The sequence below is a fragment of the Podarcis gaigeae genome (assembly GCF_964106915.1).
Source record: "Podarcis gaigeae genome assembly, chromosome: 2".
NCBI lineage: Eukaryota > Metazoa > Chordata > Lepidosauria > Squamata > Lacertidae > Podarcis > Podarcis gaigeae.
Window position 1 is genome coordinate 33,894,178 of NC_139679.1, and position 22,866 is coordinate 33,917,043.

A 22,866-nucleotide genomic window follows, 5' to 3' on the forward strand; every position below is an offset into this window, starting at 1 on the left:
GCAAAATTTTACAACCTTACATTGATTTATATCATCACTTGGTGACAAGGTCCACATGAAATGTGCTTTTAGGTAAGGGTCCAGTATGAGCTTGTCTAATCTAGTAATCATGCTAGTTCCAGTTTTATTCTATTTTATTTTCAATATTATTTTGGAATTTCAAGTATTCAAAATCTGAGTTTCAAAATATTGTTTGTCTTTCCCTTTAATCAATCTTTAAATACAGTTCCAGGTTTAGACTGAATGTTTGATCAAATGAGGACCATAGGAAGGCATGGCCTAGAATGTCTTTTAGCCTTAATTGGATTAACAACGTATACCGACACTGCAGTCCTAAATATGTTTACATTTACGCAGAGGCAGGTTAAACTGAAATCAATGGATCTCTTCCAGCAAAAACAGGAGCATGTTGTTAAAAGCAAAGCCATCTCACCACGAAGGAGAGGCTTTCTAAAGGTGGGAAGCCTGGTCTGTAGAAAAAAAGGCAGTTACCAGTGTGACAGTGTGTATATGTGTGTGAGAGTGCATGCTTGGATGCTGCAGAAGCACCACTAATTGTGCCAGTGCAACCCTTGGGATCCTTGGAAACGATACATTTACAGTGGTACCTCTGGTTACAAACTTAATTCATTCCGGAGGTCTATTCCTAACCGTAAACCGTTCTTGACCTGAGGTACCACTTTAGCTAATGGGGCCTCCTGCTGCCGCTGTGCCGCTAGCACACAATTTCTGTTCTCCTCCTGGGGCAAAGTTCTTAACCCAAGGTACTACTTCCGGGTTAGCGGAGTCTGTAACCCAAGGTGTTTGTAACCCAAGGTACCACTGTATTAACTCATTCTTTGTCTAGAGGGTGATGCTCTCTTCACTAATATATGTAACTGAATTGCGTGCCAAAGGCATAGGGAAGAACCAGCCCTCCCTACTTTTGTGTTCATTTTGTCTAGTTAGACCAGTGCAAAGAACTGCTTTTAGTGGTAATTCCCCCCCCCCCCCGAATTGTGAGCTGCAGTAAAACATTTTTTTAAAAAATCCACCCCTTTCTTCAACCCCTTTGCACTGTTTTAACTAGCCAAAGCTGTTTGGAGGATGAGCCAGTGTGTGTGGCGGCTTCAGGATTAAGCAGTTTGGTACCATCCAGGTTCCCTTCCCGCCCAGTAGTGAAACTTACAGGTAGCCTTGGACAAATCACTCTCTTTCAGCCTAACCTACTTAAGGGAGTTGTTGCAAGCACAGAATGCACGGAAGCAGCAGTGGTTAAAAACAGGTTAACAAGAGACAACATGACAGCAGAATCCATCTCTGTGTATATAAATCCTACAGAGAATGTATTATGCTTTTTACAGGCCCCATGACCGGCACCTGCTAACATATTGACTGATGAACAGGGAACAGGTGCACAGGCAACAGAAAGGTAGGAGAGACATTTTTATATATGTAAAATAACTGTATACATTAATTTCTGGAGTTCTTGGTTATAAGGGCAGTTTTTCTGGTTTATTTTTGGAATCATTATCAATTTCACTACCACTATAAACAGAGTGTCCCCCCCCCTTTCTTAAGGAAGAGGAGCATGGCAGCAATGCTGCAGAACCTAGAATTGCAAAGCAAAACATGTCCTCAATGTAGCCAAATGCCAGCCTTGGTTTGGGCTCATATTAAGCCCACTGTGTGAATGGAAAACTGTTTGGCTTTAGCATTCAGCATGTGGATGAAGACTGGGTTCTGCTAGACCAGTTTGGGTGATTTTATTTATCAAAATCAGTATACTACTGAACTGTAAATAAAACCCCGAAGCAGCTGACAATGAACAGAAAAGATCCATTAAAATCTGATGATTCCAGGTTTACATAGACCAGATGCCTGATCATTATGCTGAGAAAATTAGTCTGGGGTTGATCCTGTTAAGACTGATGAGAGGCTAATACAATTTAAAAGCACTCCTAATATTATCTTCCTGTTACTGCAAGAATTATTTGCATTCTTTGAATTTACAGTCGTACCTTAGAAATTGAACGGAATCCGTTCCGGTAATCTGTTCGACGTTTGAAAACCAAATCACAGCTTCTGATTAGTTGCAGGAAGTTCCTGCAGCCAATCAGAACCTGTGGAAGCCCCGTTGGATGTTCCAAAAGAACATTCACAAACTGGAACACTCACTTCCGGGTTTGCGCCATTTGGGAGCCAAAACGTCTTGAGTTCCAGGGCTTTCAGGATCCAAGGTACGACTATACTTTATGGGAGACACCTGCAAACCTCAAATAGGTTCTTATATATAGAAATGGTTCTCTCAGCCACTGAAAGAAATTGACATATTAGGTTTATTTGTAGCACTGGAACCTTTTTACTTGCCCCTATCCTTGTGCCTTTAAAAGCAACCTGACACATAGATTGTTAGCAGCTTGCTAGTGTGGAGCTGTATGGCAAGAAACGCTTTACCTGCTCAGTTTAGGTCAACCTTAATTTTCAACCAGGCAAATCACTGTCAGTTGTTAGCTTAAGCCCTTTCTTGGAAGCACATTCCACTGAAACAAAGGGAACTTACGTCTGAGTAAATGTGTTTAGGATTGCAGTATAAATCTGAAAGAATTTAATTGTGCATTTAGCCACTGTATGGCTACCACTAGAGAAAGAGGGATTCTCAGGCAAGTTGTTTGTTCAAATTATGTTCCATTGCACTATAGATGTACAGTACTGAACAAGGACAAATGCAAATGATTTTCCAGACCCTTAATTTGCTGTTTATGGTAATCAGGGGTGAAATGTCTGATCCCACAGAAAATAAAAAGAAACACTGCCATTTGGCAGTGGGTAGCTGATGGCACTTTAAGGCAGGTGAAATGGACTATACAAGGTTGGATTGCTTTTGTAAGCAGTTGCTGCCACTGCTGGGTTTTGTTGTCCCACCAGAAGAAGGGGAGAATGATGAGACTTAGTAAAGCACCAGGGCCAGCCCAATACATTTTGGCACCTGAGGCGAACCACAAAGTGGTCTTCCCACCTCCTTACTAGGGAAGGCAGCGTGGGGAGTGAAGACTGACATCAGGAACAAAGGGCTGAAATAAAGATCTGCATCAGGATCTGCTGCCCCTGTTGATCTTGCCGCCCAAGGTGGTTGCCTCACCTTGCCTCATGGGTGGGCCGGCCCTGTAAAGTGCACATGATTGTCCTCTATGAGTACCAGATCATGACAACCCTGCAGCATCACAACCTTTTCTCTGCCTGTAGGCCATACTCTGCATATTTAGGAAGAGCAATGGAAGAGGACAGAGGGCCTCACCTTAGGTGTTCACGCTCAGTAGGATTTTAGGGATCACCAAAGTAAGCAACAGCAAATATCTGGCACATTAGACAGTCTTGTGTATTGCTAAGAGACTGCTGAATTCTCTCTATAAGAAACCTTCTTTCAAGTCTGCTTATCCCATATGCTCTTCAGCTTGTGCACTTGCTTTTCCTCTACAGTGTAATAAAAATCATTTTGGATATTATTTTATTCTTTTTTTAATGCCAATACAGTTGTAAAAAAAATATCCAAATGGCTATTTTCTACAGAAAATAGTTGAGGGGTCAGTGAGTGAAGTACATTATAATTGCAAATATTCTCATTTCTAGTTGATCATGGGACACATTTTCTCAGTAATGCACTAATGGCTACATCTTGTGCTTTGCAAAATGAAAAGAAAATAGGGGAGGATTAAATATGTATTTTTAAAGGTTAAAATATTCATTAAAAAAAACCAACGCAATCTCAGGAATATTCTGAGATACATAAAACAGAAGAAAATAAACAATGTCTTTAAGCCACAAAATGTACTACATCCTGCAATACTAGGTTCAATTAATTTAATAAAATAGAATATACATATAGACTCTGAACAATGTATTGCTTTTACCCAAGCAGAACTTATGCTTAAGTAAGCGTGATATAGCTTAACCACTCTTAAAACCAGCTAGCTCTTTAAACTTTCTTTGGATTTTTTTTTAAGAAATCAGTGCCATTTTAGAATGGAAAGGTTTAATTTATTACAGGAGGGAGAAAAGAAACATTTGGCACCAACAACAGAAAACAAACTAACTCAAGGGTCCGCATCTGTTTGATCAAAGGAAAAGCTAGGAAGAGTCAACAAGTCTTTCTTTGGGGTTGGAGTTAGTGACATACTGTCTGGAAGGGCCGAGTCCCCTGCGTCCACCGAATCCTTGGAATCCCAGGACGGGGCGCGTCTTCGCAAGCAAACGTCTGCACTGGCAGGCAGTGTGGCGCTGCGTGGCCCCCTCAGTAACAAACTCTGTTCATCAGGTGGGTCTATTGATATACACGGAGGACTCAGTTTTTTCTTCTGCCGCGTCCCTTGCAAGCCTTCCATTTCACTTAAGACCTGACTTATGAAGCCAGAAGAACTAGATGTGGAATGATGCTGAGGGCTGTTTTCCATGGAGCAAATCTCTATGGAATGTCTCCTTTGATCATCTAACCAGGATGATGGTTTTTTAAGAAGACCCTGTGTATCTACACTGTAGCACTTCTTCAGGTCCTTCAAAGTGACATTGCCACTGTTGCCTACGTTTCTCTTAGGGGTCTCGGGCTGAACCACTGAAGAGGCACTCATGGCTGAACAAGTTCCTGAAGTAAAAGAGCTATTTATTTCTGATACTTCTTGGTCCATCGGGTCTCCAGGCAGTTCTTGAAGGGAGTCTGTACAGGCACACAAATCCGGCACATGCATGGAAATGTTATACTGATTGCGGGAATGTTGCTGAGTATGAACGCTCGATCGCCCCCAGCCGGCTGAGTCTCTTGCTTCTGAGGGTGTCAGAGTGACAGACAGATCCTCAGTGGATGGAGCTGACAAATTCGGATCACAGAGCTCACTCACCTCGGCATGGATGTTCTCTCGGCTTTCTGAGCTATGGGTATCTGAGGAATCATTCCTTATTGCCATCTGTATGGAAGTGCCAAGGAATTGGAGGGAACAAACATAGAGAGAACAGGTCAGTATAGGCAATGCATAAGCAGTAAGAGATACTCCAAAGGTGACAATGGAAAACTCCAGTTTTGAATGCAATAGAACCTTTAGAACCTAAATAAATTGCAGCCACCTGGTTAAATGTACTCTGGCAGCATCAGTGCTTATCTCCCAATTTCTCTCACACCACCACCACTGGTCACATTATCATCTAGGCCAATGAAATCCAGATTATACAGCTACCTCTCCAACTTATGATGTTACGCACTACTACATCCTTATTACCTACAGGTGCAAATTGTGCCGTTGTGAAACTGTCAGTCTGGGAAGGATAGCAGTGCAACATGCTGGGAACAAATATAGCTGTCTATAATTGAGCAGTAACCAAATATGACCCATCATTACAAATTAAAGGCAATGGATGACTTCAGTGTTTCTTTCCTAACTCAGATGGTGTAATGAGCAGGTATGAAAAACCACTTTTTTTCAATAGCACTTGGGGAGTCATTGATCTTATGAGCTTGTTGCTGGGTTGAAATTATACTCATTCACTTCCCTCTTTTCTCACATCCTTTACAACTGTGAAAGAACTGGCTTTAGATCAGCCTCAATGGGCCCTTTGGATCAGAGCCAATTTGTTCTGGAGAAACACTGGGAAAACTAAATAGATCCTGAGATTTTATCCTTGGGAGTGCTGTTAGGCACCCAGGAACTTATCCATCATTGACTTCCAATAAGATATACAGTCCAGTACTCAATACACGCTGCCTTAATAAGGCTCTCTACTGCTCTGTACTTAACTGTTTTTTCAAGCAACGTAACCAGACCTAGGAAAGGCCTTCTATGGCAAACTGTTCTACAGGCTTATATTGTGACACCTGAGACCAGGAGGGGACTTTACAAAAGCTACATTTTAAAAAAACCAAACTGGTTTGTGTGTGTTGTTGTTTTTTAACCACACTTACAATAAGATAAAGGTCAGTGTTTGGCTCAGACAGACAAAGCAGTCACTTTTTTATTTCAACTGGGTTTGCTGTGTGTGCGTGTGTGTTTTATATTAAGTATGAAAGCGAGATTTGGGTGTACCAATACAAAGACAAGTGCCTTATTTCCTTAGATGAAAGCAATGCTTAAATTATCAATACATCTCCAGTAGAGAATGAGAAATGGAGATGTGCCTTTTAGCAGAAAGCTTGCAGGGTGGGCAAAGATGGTTGCAGCTAAGTAGTAGCTAGGGCTGGGTGATACCTGGTTAGCATGATATATCACATGCTAACCATTGTGATATACTGGTATATCATGATGTCAAGGTCCTGGGCTGTGGAGGGAGGGAGTGGGCAGGAGGAGCAATCTCTCAGCTGGGCTGCCTGCCCTGGCACACCCAGCGATTACTCTGGCATGTTCTTTCCAGTGAGGGATGGAGTGGGCAGGTGTAGTGATACCCCCTTCCTGGTGATCGCCCCTCACAGTGGCTGGGCAGGAATGCTCTGTTTTAAAGCTCCCTCTGGCAATATACTGCCATTCTGAAACTGTTACCACACTCTGAACTTCAAATCGGTTTCAGACAACTTATTGATATACCGCCCATCCCTAGTAGGAGGAGCTTGTTAGTGCTCCTGGTGGTGAATTTTCAGCGTTACAAGTGGTGGACTTTACTGTGAAATTTGTAACTGAGCTTCCAATGTATGCCCGGTGATGTCATCACACATAGGAATATTAAGTCCTTCCCCCATCCTGTTTGTATTAATTAATTAATTAATTGGGCATCTTATTTTACTATTAACTGCAAAGCAGTACACAGATGTATAGGCCCAACACCACATTCCTACTTGAACCTCAATATTCTCAACAGCTGTCATGGAATAAAATTGAAATATTACAGGTTCTGATCTCATGTAAAGATGTAGGCAAGATCTATAGCAACCATGGTAATAGTGTTGAGGGAAACGATTGTATGTACAGTTTTGAATTTTAATTTGCAGAGCATTTGATAATACAAGTGATTATTGATTTTGGTTATACTGTCAGGCATCTTTGGCTGTTGATAGTAATTATAATCCTTTTTTTTTTTTAAAAAAAAAAGGTCTGAGTTCACTCCCAGAAAACCAACTGCTAGGTTGATCCCTACTAAACATTTTATTAGCAGTAGAATGGGATTGTTTTACACCTTTGTTTTAGTGTCCACCTGACCCACGAACCAATGAATCGAAGTAGAATTCTTCTGAAGAAAAGCACTCTTTATAATGCACTGGCAGGGAGCATGTTCCTGAACAGAGAACAGAGCTTTGTTCTTTTAATTCACTTGATGGACTAATCTTCACCAGGGAATTAGTCATAGTCACTAGCTGCCAGGCCTTCCGGGATCTATGGTTTTAGCTACAGCAGGGAATTTGGTCCATTCTACAGCACTGAAAAAGGTGAGGGAAGTTGAATGACAGGAGAGTCAGTGACTAAGGAACGTGTATGGGCCAGGGATGTGGTGAACAAGATTTATCTAAACACAGGTTAAGGAGAGGACATAAGCAAGGAAAGGAGGGAGAGAGAGGGAGGAAGAGAGAGAGAGAAGGAGAGATAAAATCAAATAAAAATGCATGCGATGTACATATTGAACAAAGCAGTTGGCAGATGTATGTACAAATATCCTGTTACAACGTCTTTGAGACTACTAGTATAATAAGATGAAAAAAAATACTATCAAAAAGATTAGAGAAATAGCAATACTATTTAGTAGATGAAAAGACATAACAGACTAAATAAATTGATACCAGAAACACACACCCCTCACATAGTCTCTGATGGAATCCTAACAACAAATACACCAATCTATCTAAAGCGTAGTACAGAAGTTTCTGTATCTTCATTAAAAGCTCTTAAGAATGTTCTAGGACATGTGCCAACCTCTAGTCACTGGATGCCCTTTTTCAATTCTTAATGTGAATCCAGTATCAGTGGCAAGAAGGGGGGAAAATCTGGACTAGAAAGGCCGTAGTGAAGATTACATTGGGGAAGTGGTGGTATTATTAAACGGACAACCACAATTCGAAGCTATCCACTCAATGCAGTCAAATGTCTTCTGTGATTTATCTCTTATTGAAGGACTAAGCCCATGACAATGACTCAAAAGCACCCAGGACCAGGTTTCATCCTAGTTGTGGCCAAAGAATTGAACTAGCCATTTGGTCAGGAATTATGCCGTCCTCAAACTAGAATATTCTGAGACAGTGAAGTAGTGGCAGTTCTTTGTCTGGTACTTTGTTAAATACATACTTAGCACTGGGCAAACTGCTAATCATTGCCATAAAGCAACATTTTTTTAGGAAGAGTACAACTCCAAAATCTAAAATAATATCAGTTCCTTTATGAGTGTCTTCTGTATAGTGACTCTGGACTAAATGGCTATCTAGGGTACTTCCAGTTAATGTTTCAGCACAGAGAAAGATGATGGAAGAGTTTGAGGAAAAAGAGGTATGGTATTGGGTCCAGGTATCTTGCTTCAACATTATGCCTTTCCTTGGGTAGACTGTGGACGGTCAGGAATTTCCCAGACTCACTTTGCAAATTAGGAATCAGAATGGACTTTGCATGAATACTGAGTGGCTTCACATTTTGGGTGTGATTAATTAGTGCCCTCCTGGGCCCAAAGAAAACATATATAGGAATCCACCAAAATGAAATAAAAAGTATTCTACCTGCAAATAATAAGTATTCTACTTGCAGCATCTGCACATTTCAAATTCTGTCACTAAATGCTTCTTGAAAATGCTAGCCTAATTCCTTATGTCCAATTATAATCTGGTGTTGAAAAATGCTTAGTCCTCAGCAACTAGTTTTAAGGGCTAAGAATGAAAAGAAGACAGCTAAAATGATCACTTATCACTGCAGCACTGATTCAAAAGGATTGGACTGATATTCCTTCAACGTCAAGGAGCATATTCATAGGCTGGAACCATGAAATCAATTAGATTCTTTGTTAGTGTACATTAGGCTGGCAGGCTAGCTCAGCATCGACCTAATACGCTTTAAGAATTTAGCCTGTCAGTTTAATACTCCAGATTAATGTAAACTGCTCACCTTGGAGCTTCATATTCATGTGGAGGGGCTCAAGAAATTAGCCACATTATTTTGTCATTGAAAAGGAATGTAATGGCCTGAATAAACGGGGTTATTAAGTAATCACTCGCATGATATGCTATTTCAGGGAAATGAAAAATAGCCTTTTGCACTTTGTATTACATAATATCAATCTAGCACTGAATCATTCAAGCTCTTAAAAATATGGAAAAAAACTGTATCATCCAAAAGAGTTCCACTGCCAAGCTGTCAGCCCTGATAAATAAAATGTTTGGGGCAATGGAATCAAATCATTCATGTTATTTAAATAATAGGGAGAAAGTACAGAGACTCTTGAGAGTCCCATGGACTGCAAGAAGATCAAACCTCTCCATACTGAAGGAAATCAACCCTGAGTGCTCACTGGAAGGACAGATTGTGAAGCTGAGGCTCCAGTACTTTGGCCACCTCATGAGAAGAGAAGACTCCCTGGAGAAGACCCTGATGTTGGGAAAGATGGAGGGCACAAGGAGAAGGGGACGGCAGAGGACGAGATGGTTGGATAGTGTTTTCGAGGTTACCAGCATGAGTTTGACCAAACTGCGGGAGGCAGTGGAGGACAGAGGTGCCTGGCGTTCTCTGGTCCATGGGGTCACAAAGAGTCGGACACGACTAAACGACTAAACAACAACAAAGTACAGAGGAAACATCCAGTTTTTTAAATGGAGTTGTAATGTGATGCAGACCTATAGGGGCCTCGTTGTAACTCAGGTGGCTGAGCTGCTGACCTTCAGGAGGCTCATGCGACTTGATCACATGGTCAACTGACTGAGCAAAGTCAGGAAAGGTTAGGAAGCAAGATGATAACGGATATAAAAGAGCAAATTCTTGTTGACGAGGCCAATATATGTCCTTTGTGCCACCTCCCCAAAATATAAGGTCGGTGCTCACTTTAGAAAGCCAGTTGTCTGGATTGCACATACCATGCCAGGAACACCACCTGCACTGATTTACTAGAGACTCAACAAATGCTGAAATGCGCTGCCCATGAAGCACAGTGAAGAATGGAAGTGGTGTATAGCTCCTTAAGTTGGAATGATCTTGACATGCTCACAGAATCTACCACCGGAATCAGAATCTCCTCACAGGTTCTTTCCTTTTCAAAACAATTTTGTGCCTAGTTATAATTTCCAAGGCCCTGCTCTGCAGCCTTTCACTTATTGGTAGTACACATAGATATAAGACTTGTTGCATGATAACATCAGCAGCTCAGCTTACCTGTCTGCGAAGTAACCGTTCTGCAGAAGGAGAATGCACAGGTGGAGGGGCTTTGGATTTGCTTTCCCAGTCAGGATTGTATTGGGGCTTGAGGTGGTAGAAGAGCTCTCTTGGGATTTGTAGGAGAGCATCAATGTTTGCAGGCTGAGATTGCACTGACGTCGTTGAGCCTGAGGAAGAGAGGATGGGAAACTGAGAACATTGGTAACTCAAACTGAGTTAAATAAAATTCTGTACATCATAGATGAGGATAACTTAGCCTCCCATAATTGCTGGACTCCCAATTTCTATAAAATCGCTTCTGAATTGGTTATGGAGCAATCCACCAATGTCATATTGTGTGTATTCCATATGCATTTTTCTTCAAGCTGCCTCCTTGTTCTTGGGTGGTGAATTATAACCTCTGTGAGGAGCCTCAACCCTCTCCATCAGAGCCCAAAGCATTTATGTGATTTAAAACAAAACCAAGAAGCTATTCATTTAATCTGGACCATCTCCCACAGAAGGAATCTCATTTGTCCTGGAATATTTCCCAGAATATCTGTTCTATTATTCAGGGTTATTCAAATAAACTTTCTTCTAAGTTTACTGACAACACAAAAGTTATTTTCTAACTTGAAATGTTACGTTACTCATATTCCTTATTGGTGATGTATGGCTTTTACAAACCTCACAGCACTTTAGAGAATTGCATATATTTAACAGATGCCACTCCACTGAGTTCTGAAAGGCAACTATTTCTCGGTGCTAAGTTATTCTGAGGAACAGAAGTAATATCTCAAAAGAGAAAGTGAGGAACAGTTATGATGATTCACATATGCAAACTGGTGATTTATTTTCTGCACCTCATATATCCAATGTATGAGATTGTGTAGAACAATGTAAACACCATTTTGAGGTGGATCCACAATAAGCCTCCCCAAATTGGGATATCTGTTTTATGATCTCAGTCACTTAAAAGAAGGGTTGTGCATAAATGGCTTCTCAAAATTCTCCACTCTATTTATAGCAAGATATTTCTTTTTAATGGGATCTCGCTGAATTTCTGCAGTGGAAAGACAAATTATTCTTCAGTGGCAGAAGCACGGACTCTTTCTCCCCCTCCCCAAAGTGTTTTTGCTGTGTTGGCAGCCTGGCCACCATTTGGATTCTCCACAATGCACAATGCAATTCAGCCCCTGATGTGGGAGGAGAGGAAGGTGGAGAAAGAGAAGGGGTACCTGCACACTGATGACATGTGCCCCCTGCCCTACCAGATTACCCCTGAAGGAATGAGGACCGTGAAAGAAAAAAGCTGCTCCATTCTTAGCGTAGTTCAAAGAGGAATGGACTAGTCTGACCATGATCTGATCTAGAGAGGCTGCACATATGTTCTTAGGCAAGAATGCTTGTGGGAAGCCAACAGCACTCTCCCCACTTGGGATTCTCACCCACCGGTACTGAGATTCATAGTGCCTCCGAGAGTGGAAGTAGAGTATGCCTTCACTTTGTATTTTTGAACTTTGGGCATCATACACCTTAAACATTTAAAGTATGGTGATGGGCAATGGGGACTGTAGCCCTCCATATGTTGCTGGCCTTTAACATCACCCCTGACCATTGCACATGCTGGCTGGGGCTGGTGAGATTTGTGGTGAGAATTGTGTGGGTGGTGCCAGGTTCCTTACTCCAGCTGTAAAAACCATTACAGTGGTACCTCGGGTTAAGTACTTAATTCGTTCCGGAGGTTGGTTTTTAACCTGAAACTGTTCTTAACCTGAAGCACCACTTTAGCTAATGGGACCTTCTGCTGCCGCCGTGCTACCGGAGCATGATTTCTGTTCTCATCCTGAAGCAAAGTTCTTAACCCGAGGTACTATTTCTGGGTTAGCGGAGTCTGTAACCTGAAGCGTATGTAACCTGAAGCGTATGTAACGTGAGGTACCACTGTACTGAGTGTTCAGTTGTATTGCCAGCTAGTCTAATACGGCCTGGGGCACTCACTTTGTCATGCTTTCTCAAGTTATAGAAGAAGGGCCTGCCTAATGAAGGGACAGTGTCAGCACCAAAACTACCTGAATTAGGAAGCAAGGTCATAACATTTCTGAAGTCTCTGTCCCTGCTGGATCATGCTCTTTTGAGAGGATCTGAAATCAAGTTATCTTGGATCTTAAATTATTTCATGCTATGCTAGAGTGCCAAGCTACACTTGCTCTGCCTGATAGCGATTGTTCCTGCTTTCTCCCCATTCCTGCTGCTAAACTGTAAATGTTCCCATTACTATGCAAATTTCGATACCCTTTTAGTAACCTCTTCATGTTTTGTATCATTCTGAACAGTACTCTGAAATTATGTCTCTGTGGGAAGGCCCTGGATGATGGGACTTAGAAGGATTCTCCCCTCCCTTCTTGAACCAGAAAGATGCTTCTGTGAGAGAAGTTAATGTAGATAAAACTAGACTGACAGACCAATCCTCCGAAGCATTTTTGCTAAGAAACATGTCCCACTTTATCCAATTGGACGTTATTAAAGATTGGGGTGGCATCAGCAAGTGAACGGACGACAGCACACTTGCAACTCTTTAGATGAAGGGTGACTTACACAGTTTTATATGAAATGTTCTGTTCAGCCCTAAGAAAGACAGTTAAGGCAATTAAGTTGCCCAGACTCTCATCCAGTTTTGGCCACAAGACTCAAATCCCCCATTTAGGAAGAAATGAGATAAAGACTCTAAAGTTCATCAGAAGTTCCCATGTATGGAAGAAAAACCTCAAAGCCAAAAAGGAAAAAGAAACCTAGCCAGTACCAAGACTGAAATCTTCTGTGGGCAAGTACATACGTCTGGGGGTTACAAAATTTTCTGAGGAAAACATTTTGTACCTGACTGCGATTTTTGATGTGATGTGTTCCTTTCTCCAGAAGAGTCATTGTAGATGCCAGTATCTGGAGCCTGAAACATATAGCTGTCATTTGGCAAAGAATGGGTGCGGCCTACAGAAGGCTTCCTCACACTTAGCAGATCTTTGCTTGGTGAGAGAGTCAGGGGGTCATTTCTAGAGGGGAGATTGGCCTGAAAAAGAAAAGAAAGTGCGGATATCAAAGAATGGAAAAATACGCTGTCCTTACTGGATCTTGTCGTGATAACCACTGCAACATACAGGGGACACAGTGAGCATGCATGTCATTTGGGTGTACAAATTCTACAGAAACCAAATGAAATTTGCACAGATGGGTTGACCAGGAGGTAAAAGCCCTACTTTTACACTGTTAATAAAACCACCACACACAGAATGAACCACATTTTTTAAAAGAACAAAAAAAAAATTACAATACAGGGAAACAGAGAAACAACACTGCAATTATAAACCATGACTATTTCAGGAGTCATTGAACAAGCATCATGCCTCAAGGTCTTGTATAACAATTGCATGCTTTGCAAAACTCTGATCATTAAAAATGAGGAATAAAATCTCCCACCACCCTGACCCCAACCAAGTGATATTTTTACAGGGGTATGTACATAATATAAGCCTAGTGTTATATAAACAAGTGGGGAGGTATGTGCATTTTATGGAAGACAAATCCTTATTTGACCTTCATTGACTTTGTGTTGATAAAAACAGGCCGCATAGAAAAGAAGAATTATAGAGGGATGTTGGTGTATTTCCAACAACAAGAAAAATACATCCTTTAAATAAAAGATTAAGTTTTAAATGCTAAAATAGGCTATTACAACGCTGTTATATGAAGACAATCTCCAATCCCATGCTGCCTTTTGTAGTTGGTGAAAATTTATCTACCAAGAAATCTTTTGCATTACCGTACAAATCTCCTAAGGAATTTCTAATGTATTTCTCTAATGGTAGAGCAAAATATAATTAGTGTGCATGGTAAAACAAGATAAAACTAAAAATATAATATTTTTTTAAAAGAGAAAAAGAAGAAAAATTACCAATGTAAGGTTAGCCAGTCATATATGACTTCCCTGCCATGTAGAATGAATTTCACTATTCTTTGATGGTTTTAGATAGGAAATTCATCTGTATCTAAGAATTCTCATGAACATATAGGTCTACCTATACCAAGAGGGTTTCCCCCTCGAATCTTGATACAGAAGACATCCTATTACAACTGGTGCAATGACGTGTTTTCACGTTTCATTGTAGAAACTGGCCCATGCTCAGATGGCTTCAACAAATGTATTTGAAATTTGGGTCGTTTTCTGACAAGATAAGATTGATAAATTAGTCATGGCTGGGATGCATAGCATTGCAAAAAGTACCCCTCCGCTTAATATTTAGGGACATCAATGTAAGGTTAGTTTTATGAGGCACTAATTTTGGCGCTAGAAAGCCAGCTGTGGAATACCAATTGGGGCATTACATGAGACTAAGTGTAGACTGCAGAAGCCATTCACAATATTTGCTATTGAAATTCACATGAAATTTTGGATGGTGCAGCCATCTCCACAGTTTTCTAAGCAGACACTAACTCTAGTGTACTATCTGACAACATTTTAAAAAATCATAAATTTGTATTTTGATAAATTTATCACAAAATTGACTCCCTACCCAGATGTCACAAAAACTGTTTTAATGGCAATTTTTTTAAAAAAAATCTACTGATGTGTGCATTTTTTCAAATGAAGTACAGTGTTGAAGCCTAAATGGTGTCATATCAAATGGAGTTGCTCAGCTGACAGTAAAGTTTCTATCACTGGAATGGGAAGGAAAACAATATTTTGCAATTCCCCCTTCCACTGCAGCCCCACCCTCTAAAATCTGGATTGGAGGACCCCCCAGAGCAGATTTAGAGAGTGGCTGGGGGCTGCAGAGGAGAGGGAGAATTAGCTGGAAAATGATTTCCTCCATCTATGCTCTGCCGATGGAAGTCTTACGGTCAACTGAAAGGCACCAATGGATTCAACCCATTGAACTTAACTCATTACAGAAAATGTTAAATACTGAAGGTATGCACACTTTATTTTTCAAATTTAAAGTTCTCTGTACCCGTGGATATCTTTTTGCAAAACTGAAATGTCTTGCTATGACCACCAAGGGACTTGACTGATATATGGCCTCATGAAAGTAACCTGTTGAACTGTTAGGGTTCTCAGATTCAGAAATCTATTTTTAAGACTTATGTTGATGGAGGTCAGGATGTTCTCTCTATTCTAGTATCTCAGTTTGAAAGAAAATGGCCCATTTAAAAACATTCATTGTAGCATTCTGAGTCTTTTGCATATGATGCCATGAAGCATGATGGGAAATACTGTCACGGTTTAAAGATGTGTTCCAAATAAGTAATAACTATGATGACAATCTACTAGAATGGAGAAAATTCATCAACACAACGCACAGCTAAAGCTAGGTATGTGAATAAGAGAAAACAAGGATGAATCCACTAAATGTTGGAAGAGAAGTTATGTCTGTTGTACAGCAGAAATAAAGCACTTTATTGCTACACATTAGCTATAAATGTCTAATGTTTCAGGAGGAGATGGTTAAAGCAGGGCTCAAAATACTGGTTAAATGTTTCCCAATGGAAAAAAAGTCACTCTTTATTCTAGAATGTCTGATGACGGTGACCAAAACGGTGACCAAAAAGTCTACAACACAAGCAGCAATGCCAAAGATTCAAGTCTGATAGCTTATGCTTGAAAATTGTAACTGGGATTTGCTGCCACACCTTCTAGGCATCTGCTTTTGGAATCATTTTAAGTTCAAAGAAGCAAAACCTAAGTGGGATCTTTTGTGTCATGGCATTTTCCTTAAGTCCATAAACAATAGAAGATCTCTCTGACGTTGCTTGAAATACTCTCATGTTTAGTATGTGAAATAAGTAAAATTAAAACATCCGGGAGCCACCTCTGAGGTAATATTGAATGTAAGCCCAAATAGAATGGTACTACAGGTATTTTATTTGTTCAAATAAAAAAAGTTATGTGCTGGTTAGAAATATTGCTTATCTGAAAATGCCATAGCTATTTCCCACTTGAGAACAGTATTTAGAACCCTGTAAACATCAGAATATACAGTGACCAGTGAGTCAGTGAGTATGTACATTGCTCTCCAGGGCATTAAGTAAGAGTGTGTTATTATCATCAGGAAAAGAGTCATCCGTCAGAGCTAAGGACCAGGAATTTTCAGAGAGAATATCTGACGTCAGAGACAGAGCCTCCATCTCAGCTAGAGGGATCTAAACAAGGGAGAGATGATCAAACATAAGAAACCAGGACACATGTAAATGTCTTTGAGAAAAGAAATGCTATTATCATCACCATTACCGCCTAAATACTAAGGTAGTTCCCCTTCTAAGCAAGTGCATTTGTATTGTGCATATTATTTTGTGGATAAAGCTAAAAGGAAATGGAGACAAAGTTTAATTTTCTAAAAGTTCTAAACAGGCTTACATATAATGCAAGGTGGAAATCCCCAACTGCACAATAAAGATGCACTGATTAATATATAGTCTTTTGAGGCGCTAACTGAGGGAGCTAAAGCTTCAGCTGCTCTTGAATTAATTTTTAAAACCATGCCTAATTACATTTAAATGTTCCATGCTTCCAGAAATTCTACTCCTAAATGTTATAATAATATTCTGCTTGTGTTTGGTCAGAGGCTCTGAATTTTTTGTTGTTGTTGCTGCTGCTGTTTTTTAAAAATGAATTTTGCAAGCTGGGGTCCAAACAGCTACTTTATTTGCACCCAAAGTAAGGATGGTCAAATCTATCAATTTTGGATTCTCTCCTTTCCTCATTTTCAAGTCATAAGTGCACTTTTCCACATCTCCAGTTCAATGAGCATTTTTAAAAAAAGTCCTCAAGAACGTTCCCTAGCATTTTAGTGTGAATTTCTCCCATGAGTTTGTATATAATTTTGTCTGACATACACATTTTCCCCCAAAGAATTTCCCCCTAATATATAATGCATTTTTCTTTGCTATTTTCATTAATATATATATTAGGCAAACTTTGCCCCAGTATATTCATAGAGTATGAAAATTAAATTTTCACACACTTTTGCAAAATTCAGGGAAATGCAATTTTCAGAATATATTGCTTCAGAAAGTGAGTTAGGTTAGTCTGCCTTTAAATTCAAACTGAACTGAATTTCTCCCCCATCTCCACATGTACCTAGGATCGGGTTTTGCTAGCCAAAAGGCACACCTTTTGCTGTTTAAATAGCACATTTTTTTCCTGCCAGTTTCAAAATTGCTTGCTCAGTGGTGGAGGGAGCTGGAGTTCAAGTTCCACAACCCCAAAGCCCCCTTGGGCATTCAGAACTACTGAGCCTAGCTCTTTGGATCCTGAACCCTGCTAGGTGTTCAGTATATTATGTCTTCTCAATTTGAAATGCTATAGTTGCATTGCAGATCTACTTTATTGTGGTGAGATCTCAGGAGTACTTCTGTAGCCTAGTTTAGAAAAGTCTGATGGAATCAGTGGAACGGCTGAGGAATTGCTGGCTTTCATGGCTCCTTAGATTTATTTGAAGCAATTAAGCAAAACAAATACTAGTGGACATGCACTGAACATTTTCTGTGTCACATTCAGTAAAATAATAATGTACTGCTAATCCCTTTTAATCTGAGAATCAGTTGTTTCAAACCAATAAACAAGCAAACCTAAATGCTTTCTTTAACAGTATGGTTTAAAAATTGGATGTTGAGATTCCTGCATTGCAGGGGGTTGGGGCTAGATTGAGGAAGCAAGCCAAAGAGGAAGCCCTCTGGCTCGCGCCTCCGTTAAATGGTCCCGGCCACGCCCCTCCATCCAGCGGATTGGCTGGCTGGGCCCCGATGTGGCCGGGATCCCCTGGGCAATAGGGGACTACGTCCCCCGCCCCCAGTGGGGAGTGGGTGGCCATGTGGTCCACCACAACTCCTCCCCACTGGGAAGTGGAGCGGATATAACAAGAAAGGGTTCTAATCTACGTAACAGAGGAAGTAAAAGTAATTCTTTAATACTGTTTAATCCAAAGAAAATTGGTGTATCCTTCTTGTATATACCATTAGCAGACTTGAGCATATCAAAGTTGAGGGATATCAGTCCAGCTCTTTCCACTACCGTTAATGGGACCATGGTCTAACACTGTCACTTACTTGTTTTAAAAAATGAAATCCAACCCTTTATTTCAAAGTTCTCTCTAAATAAATACAATTTAAGACCTCAGAGGGGCCCTATAACAGATCAGTGTCAAATCAGCCTGACTCCCTCCTTTCGCAATCTTCACAAAACCCTAGCCCAATGGTTGCCATCAATTTGATTTGAATTAATTTTATAATGAATGATTTTAGAATGTTGTACTATTTTATTGTTCTTAGCCGCCCTGAGCCCGGGTTCAGCTGGGGAGGGCGGGATATAAATATAATTTATTATTATTATTATTATTATTATTATTATTATTATTATTTGTAGTTTATGGACCATTTTTAGAATCTATTGCAAATATCATGTCATTAATAAAGGAGGCCCACTGCTGCCACCATCCTCAAACAATATGCTTATTGGTCTTAATATGGAGTGTTAAATTTCCAAGTAATTTTCTCAAAGCTTGGCATCTTATTTATAAATTTTTATGTGCGTCTTCACAATAACATAGGCTTTTTTCATTTTTGCAGGAAACATTTATCGTGTCGTAAAACTGACTCATACCAATGGCCACTATTACATAAAGATATATGTCTATTCCATGTCTTCCAATTCCTCCTTTATCTCAACAGTTCATTTTTTATGCCAAAGAATTAGCGCTTTTACTTTAAGTGCTCAAGCCATCTGTGTCCAATGGTAATGAATCTTTCAGGATGTAGTGTCGAGACCAGGACTAGTTGTATCTAACCCAGAAATGTTAGAGAATCTCAAAGAGGGCTAGGGAAGACAGCAATGGTTGAATTAGCCTCATTTGATTTCAGGAAACAGCATATTTATAGAAACATCTATAAATCTGGTCATTTTCTGAATTTAAATATTTTGATCTCGAATATGTTAATAAATTCAGTAACACTGTGTCCAATAGCTCTCTAATAATAAGAATGATAGTACTGGCATACCATGTAGTCTTGTGGTATTCTAGAAATTCTGTGTTGGTTGTGAATGGAACAAATACTATGCAAACAATTTTGAACTATCACAATGAGAAGGACTTTCTGGGAGGAATTCAGCACTGTGCAAGGCAGTCATTCTAGCAAGTCAAGCATTTTGGCTCACCATAGGGAATGATTCCCCCCCTCCTCCCCACAATTTAGCTCCACCCCAAGCCAATGTGGGAATGAGGGGGGAAGCCCCATTGTTCAGGACTTCCACTGAAGGGGCTCATTAGTTGAATCCCACCCTCAGGTTCAGTAAAAAAGCATGAGATATTATCACTATTTCCATGCCACCTAATGAAAGTGTGATAGCTAGGTGCAGGGCCACAGTTGATGTGGCAACAAACAGATTAATGCTTTGATAGCTCATTGCCAAATACACAACTATAATGTGAGAACCTGAATGTGTGTATCTATCTCAGAGAGAAGACCCACATGTTCCTTGCCAAACACCAGGGACAGGGAATCTGTGGCCTGCTAGATATTGCTGCATTTCAACTACTATCACTCCTGGTCATTGACCATGTTGACTGGTCTGGGAGCTGGAGACCAGCAACATCTGGAGGGCCATAGAAAGCCTGTTCCTGCCATGCATCAGACACACAGACAGGTAGAAAGAGAGGGGGGGAAGGGATTTTAGTTTTCACAACATTTCTCATGTCTCTTCAGATATGGGAGTAGCTGGCAAGAGCAGCTGAATGTAAAATAAGAAAAGGACCACACAGCACAATTCTAAATACAGTTACGAAGAAAGTTCCTCAAATTCAATAGGATTTGCTTCTTAGTAAATGTTCTAAGCCTGATAATTGCTTCACACAAAACAGAAAAAAAGATCCCATGGTGGATACCATGTTTTCAATAGAGAGAGCTCCATTTTCAGAAATGCCAGTGGCCAGGTGAATCAACAATGATAGTTTACATGTGGAAGAAAAAGTGTAACATTTGGTATGCGCTATTTGCCGAGAGACAATGTGGCAGGCTACATTGGAAGTCTCCTCTCATTATTTAAAAATGCGCCTCCTCTTTCATCCTTGGGAGAAACCAGTCATCCTAATCTTCAACCTAATGAGAGTCCCAGTGTGATATACTGTGCTGGGCAGTAAGAACTAATGACGTAGGTGGCTGGTTCCATGTGGGAAAATAATAGCCATTCAGCTGTTACAAGTATGTGATGCCTACACTGCAGGGCAATCAACTGGCTCAGACCTGGAGCTATATAGATGCCTCCACCTTTTTGAACCACTGCCACATACTACACCCATATCTATAATATACTTGCCCTACCCTAAGAGACAAAGAAGTTTCATTAGTGGGCTGCTTAAAAAGCTATTAAATCGAAACTTACCGTAACTAGAAACTTAAACCCATATTAAGGCTGCAGTGCTTAGTCAATTAATTGGTTAGAATAATTAAAAAGCCTGAAAATGTTTAATTGACCAGAAATGCCCCCTGGTTAATTTGGCACTGTGTTTGTGTGTGTGTGTGTGTGTGTGTGTGTGTGTATGCGCCAGTACTTACTGTAGATGGCAAATCTTAAAAGAGGCAATCTCCCTTTTCTCTCTCACAAGAAAGTCCAAAGCTACCCTGACTTTCCTGATTAATCAGTATGCCCTTTTAATATGCTATCAAAGCTTTAATTGATTATAATATTTTATATTATAATATTTTGGTTCAACCTGGAATTGGATTTGAACAAATACACCTTTTGAACAGGTACACCGTTTATATTCACATGGAGCTAATCAGAAATCAGGTACACTGATAGTACTGGAATTGTCCTAGGTTTTAAATTACATAATCTGCTTTGACACAAGGAATATACTAAGCAAGGTGACAACCCCCATACACATACTGAACTATCTTCACATCTGTTTACACACAGGCCAGTTTATTTTCAACATCCCAAAGTGGTCCATGAAATTCAACATAGGCTTCCATGCAGATGAATGGAAATGTTCACAAGAGCAGCATCTCATCTCTACGCTACCTTACAGCGCAATCCTATACATGTCTACTCAAAAGTAAGTTCCCATTGAGTACAATGGGGCTTACTGCCAGGAAATTGAGTGTAGGATTGCAGCCTTAATGACATTCTTATAAGCTTTCCAGCGTAATCTTATGCATGCTTACTCAGAAGTAAGCTCCACTGTATTTAACAGGGCTTCCTTCCAGGTCAGTATGCATAGGATTGTAATGCCAATGCACTAAATACTTGTCTAAACATAAATCTAGCTATGGTTATATAGTCCTATACATACTGATGGTGGAGTATGTTCCACTGAATTCAGTTGGCTTTCTAACTGAACATGCATAGGACTGGGTGGTAAATACTAGGGATGGGAAAGGAATTTATTTGGTCAGCATTTTAAAAGCGAATTGACCCAGTTTGCTGTTCCTAAGCTTATCAGCAGATTGAAAACTAATGTCATTTTGGTTCCAAAAATGGATACAAAAATGTGCAAGGAAAATGCATATTTTATAGGGGGGAAATGTGTACAAAATGCATTCTTTAGGAGAACATGTGGACATTTTCAATTCACATTTTTCATGGTGGTTTTTTGTTTTTTTAAACACAGGCACAGAAAACAGGAGGACTGGTCCTATGATTGAAGACGTGAAAAACTGACACAGAATGACAATAGGCTGATCCATCCATCCCTAGTAAATACCATCTCCTCTTAAACAAATAGAAATGCATTTGCCATTCTACAAAAGTAGTTTTTAGTCACTTTCGGCCCTGATACGCCTACTTTAGATAAAAGTAAGAAAACCTCTCTCTCTCTCTCTTTTGTAATAAAGGTTTCAATCTAAATTTAGATAGAAACTTTTCAGGAAATTAGTAATATTAACCTGTTTCTCAGAGTTGTAATTGTCAGTAGCTGGAAGGGCATAATGATGGCACACAGAGCCTGATAAGTTGTCCATCAGCTTCAACTCTCCTTCTAGAGATTCCTGGATCAGCAGTGATATGGTATCAAACAAGTGTCTTTCCTGGGAGGAGTGCCATATAGCATGCAGAAAAGGATAAGCCAGGCCAAAAGAGAGGGGCAAGGTAGGGGGAGCGAAAGAAGAGAAAGAAGAGAGAATGAATACATGAGAGACAGAAAAGAGGAGAAGAGACAGAAAAAGAATGTTTTCAGACAGAACAGCAGTTGTTGAAATGGCCAGGAAGGGAAGACAGAGACAGAGAGGGGAAAAAGAACAGTGCAGTAATACCACAGTCAGAACCTTTCTTAGACGTTGCTACACACTAGACCAAAACTAAACACGATAGTGCTCTAAGACTGGTGGGACACATTACATTCATTCATTCGTAAGTGGCTACTGATAGAACTATTTCTACTTTGCAGAGCCATCCTACTTGATAGCAGGGAACAAAACTGCAGCATAGCTAAACAACAATATGCACAATTTAAAATGGAGGTGGGGATGGGAGCCCAGCATTAAGCCTGAAAAAAAAAAATCCACACTTTGGCATCACTTAAACATGTAAGAAACAGAAATGGCCTTG

General features: G+C 40.2%; 1 protein-coding gene and 1 long non-coding RNA gene across 31 annotated transcripts in view; one reads left to right on the plus strand and one right to left on the minus strand.

Annotated features, from left to right (window-relative positions):
- The window catches only part of LOC310839445, a 43,290-nt gene extending 21,101 nt beyond the window's left edge, over positions 1–22,189 (plus strand). For 8 of the 11 annotated variants that reach the window (XR_014561507.1, XR_014561508.1, XR_014561512.1 and 5 more), the window contains 2 exons: positions 1,344–1,411; positions 4,571–4,709. This is a non-coding gene — a long non-coding RNA (uncharacterized lncRNA). Of the gene's footprint in view, positions 1–1,343; positions 1,412–3,225; positions 3,342–4,570; positions 4,710–16,375; positions 18,657–18,890 lie in introns of those variants that run through there. The other 3 variants (XR_014561509.1, XR_014561510.1, XR_014561511.1) reach the window with 3 other exon arrangements.
- The window catches only part of CACNA1G (calcium voltage-gated channel subunit alpha1 G), a 326,619-nt gene continuing 307,223 nt past the window's right edge, over positions 3,471–22,866 (minus strand). For 9 of the 20 annotated variants that reach the window (XM_083727936.1, XM_083727932.1, XM_083727930.1 and 6 more), the window contains 5 exons: positions 22,206–22,346; positions 16,332–16,466; positions 13,149–13,338; positions 10,290–10,459; positions 3,471–4,937 (listed from right to left, as the gene is read on the minus strand). In XM_083727936.1, the coding sequence (XP_083584062.1) occupies positions 4,074–4,937; positions 10,290–10,459; positions 13,149–13,338; positions 16,332–16,466; positions 22,206–22,346 (1,500 nt within the window). In that variant the 3' untranslated portion in view covers positions 3,471–4,073. The remainder of the gene's footprint in view (positions 4,938–10,289; positions 10,460–13,148; positions 13,339–16,331; positions 16,467–22,205; positions 22,347–22,866) is intronic. The other 11 variants (XM_083727925.1, XM_083727929.1, XM_083727923.1 and 8 more) reach the window with 3 other exon arrangements.